Source organism: Drosophila miranda, chromosome XL (genome assembly GCF_003369915.1).
Source record: "Drosophila miranda strain MSH22 chromosome XL, D.miranda_PacBio2.1, whole genome shotgun sequence".
Taxonomy (NCBI): domain Eukaryota; kingdom Metazoa; phylum Arthropoda; class Insecta; order Diptera; family Drosophilidae; genus Drosophila; species Drosophila miranda.
The window spans coordinates 17,021,210-17,025,065 of record NC_046673.1 but is presented as its reverse complement, the minus strand read 5'-3'; the positions used below and the strand labels follow the sequence as shown (position 1 = coordinate 17,025,065).

At 43.9% G+C, this 3,856-nt stretch overlaps 1 protein-coding gene across 1 annotated transcript; it reads left to right on the top strand.

The window, feature by feature from the left end:
• The first annotated feature begins 2,454 nt into the window (after positions 1–2,454).
• Positions 2,455–3,428, top strand: LOC108162621. Its single transcript, XM_017297484.2, has one exon. The coding sequence runs from the start codon at positions 2,539–2,541 to the stop codon at positions 3,181–3,183; it is 645 nt and encodes a 214-aa protein (XP_017152973.1). The 5' UTR covers positions 2,455–2,538; the 3' UTR covers positions 3,184–3,428.
• The last annotated feature ends 428 nt before the right edge of the window (positions 3,429–3,856 follow it).

Below are 3,856 nucleotides of genomic sequence, written 5' to 3'. Positions count from 1 at the left end.
AAAACGAAACAAAACCCCAAAAACCGCCGCCAGCCAAGTGGCCAACGAACTCCATCTCCATACCATTGACCATTGGAAGGTCGCCATCGTCGTGGATCAACAAAATAAAGACAACTAAAACAAAAGCCAGTATCAAGTGCAATAAACAATAAGCCGATGGAATCCAAAAATTGATTATAAACTACTGAAGAAAACTACAAAATGGTAGGTTACGAAGTCGTGAATATCCTACAACCAAATATGATCAGAATTTCCAAGCTAAACCAATATCAGAGCTATAATCGGTGATATTTGCCCTGTTATTTTTAGACATCAGACCCTCGATGATCAATATTTCAATATTCAATAAAGTTAAGCTTATGATCAGGTAAAGTTTCGGGTTCCAATTGATCTTAAGATCCGATCAGTTAGCTTTGGTCTTTCATCTAGTTGTTGAAGTTCCCTAAGGAGGTATATCCCGAGATACCCTATAGATGTCCATAGATGAAACCTCAAAATCTGGCACAATGTGCGCATATTGAATGGCTGCATGATCGATTCCGCTTCTGTCTTCGATCCTAAAGCTGCTCTGGGACTGGGAAGCGGGGAACTTCGATTGTACGACTCCGTCGCGTGACACAATTTTGGAATGCGGCGCGAGACGCGACGGAAGTGGACACGGGGCCCCAGACTTGGTGCGTCGATTAATATGGGGAACGGCGGCACTTGCCTCAAATGGAGTGCCAACTTCCGATTATATATACATCTATATAATTCAGCAGTTACGCCCAGCCCAATCGTACCCACACCGAACCCCATACAAAAACCATAAATCAGTTATGAGAGTGAGTCTCATTGGTTTTGGTAGAGTCCAAGGGATGGAGTTCTGGTTGGGGGCCAGTGCCAGTCTGAGTTCGAGGGCTTGGAGCTGTTGACAACACTGGCTGAGCATGACAATTGCCACCTGCTGACAAAGCCAAAAATAACACAAACCCCCCGCCGCCGAAAGTCAAATCCCATTAATGACAAAACAAAAGTCAATAAATTCATATTTCCATCAAAAGCCCAAGAACTGAGAGACTGAAACTCGAAAAAATGCATAAACAAACAGTTAAAATGCCGTTAAATCTTCATCGTTTTTCGTAACCATATTCTTTAATACACAATATTAAATTAAAGTCCGTCCAATTCCCCGGAACAGAGGGAACCGAACCGATGCCACATAACAAGAAACAGACAGAAAACAGAAATAAATAAATTGCCTCATCAGAAGCGCACTCAAACCCAACGGGTGGGGAGGAAGATGTGGATGGGAGTGTGAATAAAATTGATTTGCCATATAAATCATCATCCCCCACCATCATATTCCTACGAGCATCCAGCCAAGAAGAACCACAAATTGGGCATGGGAAATTTAATGCGAGACTATAGCCAAGGATTGGAGTGGGATGGAGATGTCTTTGATAGAGGGTTCCATAGTAAATATCTAAAGGTAGATAAACAGATTCGAGATCAATCTTTCCTTGATCGACTGAGATCAACACTTCTTTGATGAGAAGTTAATAGGTCGATATCTTCGAGGCAGAAGTTGTGGCTATTAACGAGAACTGGCTATCTTTGAAACTTTGGGTAAAATCATTAGTATTCTTTAAGGAGTTCAAAAGGTAACAGAAAACCTCCACAACGTTCACTTGGATTTGCCTAAAACTGTGTTAAACCTTAAGCGATTATTTCCCTGTTGAAATAAATCATTTAATTGGCAAGCTATTATAATCGTGGAGACTAAGAGATCCAATCCAATCGAATGGAACGGATTATGCAATCACAATCTTCTCATCTTTTCTTTATTTCTGCTTCCGGAAAAGTCAATCAGAGTGATGAGGAGGAAGCCGAACAGTTGGCCGTTGCATTAATCGCACAAAACTATGCAGGCAAATCAGAGGCGGTCGATCGTTCGATCGCATTCATTACCGTTGATAGATCGGCTCGAACGTGTCATGTCATGCCTCGTATCGCATCACCAAGGCCCGGCTCTCATCATTCTTGCTTAATTGAAATAATGCCAGCCCATAATTGAATCAATTAAATCGCCAACAAATCAGCACCGAGGCGAAATGAATAATGCCAATTGGAGCTATCCAAGTGTTGGTATATCTATCCATGATCCATGATCCATGCTCCATGCTCCATGCTCCATGGGAATGCTTGACACAGTCACGACATACTACACTGGGGGAAAAGATTTGCGCCAAATTGGAGATTTCATCTACTCGTTGAACCATGAAAAAACATGGTAGGGTTTATTATATTCTGAGCCAAATAAAGAGAGAGATCTCTTCGGAGATCTCTTCCTGACTTACAAGATGTGGGCTCTTCTGCCAACTGGAGTATTGCAGTGTATTGTAAGTATCTCAGTGTATGATTCCACTCAAACTATCTATCTATCTGATTGACTCAGTCTAGGCGCAAGTAAACTGTGAGCCAACTGTCCGATGTAGATTTTTAAGTGCTCTAATAGATTCAGTATCTGTTAATGAAAAAGCACAAAAATATTCACTCATGTACAAATACACATGGACATACATATATCTAGTAAATTCTCTTTGGACGAATCGAATGGACCGAAGTCTGGTGATTCTGTGCCTATTTCTCTGCTTTGACAGCCTCAGTGGCTACGATGAAATGGAAAATATTGTCCCCGAACGCTGTCTGTATTTGAAATCGCACGAGGAGATCCTGCAGAGGAAATGCTCGGGACATTATCCTCTGGTGGCGGTCACCAAGTTCCGGGACACGTTTATAGAGGCTGGCGAGCCGTTCGCACTGTACATGCCAGACTCGCTGGACTACATTCTGGTCCTGATGAAGGAGTCACCGCTGCAAAGCTGCGAGAGGATGCGGTTCGTGGACGTGAAGAGCTTCAACTGTCTGGACCAGGGCGATAATGTTAACGACACGATGGTCCTGGACAAAGCAGCCATGTATTGCTTCCCGTTCCACATCCAGTTGCCCGACGATCTCATGCAGATGTGCCTCATGGAGAACGATATGAGCTCGGATCCGCTCACAGATGTGCTCAAAACAAAACGCGGTGTTATCCACTATTCCCTCGGCAAAAGTGGTGCCGAGCGCATTGGCATTGGCGTATGGCTTCGACTCCTGGCCCTCCCATTGTCCATCTCCATGGCGATTCAGCGACTTTAAGGGCGGGCACTGATCCGGTCTCGAACATAATGCGACTCATAAAATTTTATGCTTCGACCATAAAGATTGATCGGAGAGGGCGCTTGGGGATCCCAAAAACCAAAAAAAAAGAACAAATTAACCAACAAAATATGATGTGAAAACGACTGAACTGGAATCTAGATTATTTTATCGCCGGCCTTGCTTTTGAATGTATTTAAGGTTTCAGCCTTATTTACTTAAATTAAATCAAAAATCAACCAAAATTAAATCTTAGTCTCGTCCTTTATGGGCCATTGTTTGCTCTGTTCCTACACTCGTGTTTTTGTGCTTCTACTTCGCCAGCTGGTTTCACCTTCTTCCATTTGCCACATCACGTTGCAGCCATCGTTTCTGATCGGTCACCTGCGCCTGCCTGGCGTGCTCCTAATTTCCATCCACATTGCAAAACCTAATCCCCAATTCGCTATTTGCTATTCGCGATTCGCGATTCTCATTCCAACATCCAATTTCCATTCCCCATTCATCCGGTCGGGGCTGGTACTGTGTCTGTGCCTTCGTCTGTGCCCTCGTCTATGGCGCTGGTCTAGCGGTTCCACTGCAACTGCAAGGAAAAGCCTTGGCGGCCGAATTGTCAACATTCAGGGGGAAGGGAGCTGGTGCTGGGTGGGGAGGGCGGCGCGTCCATTTGAAT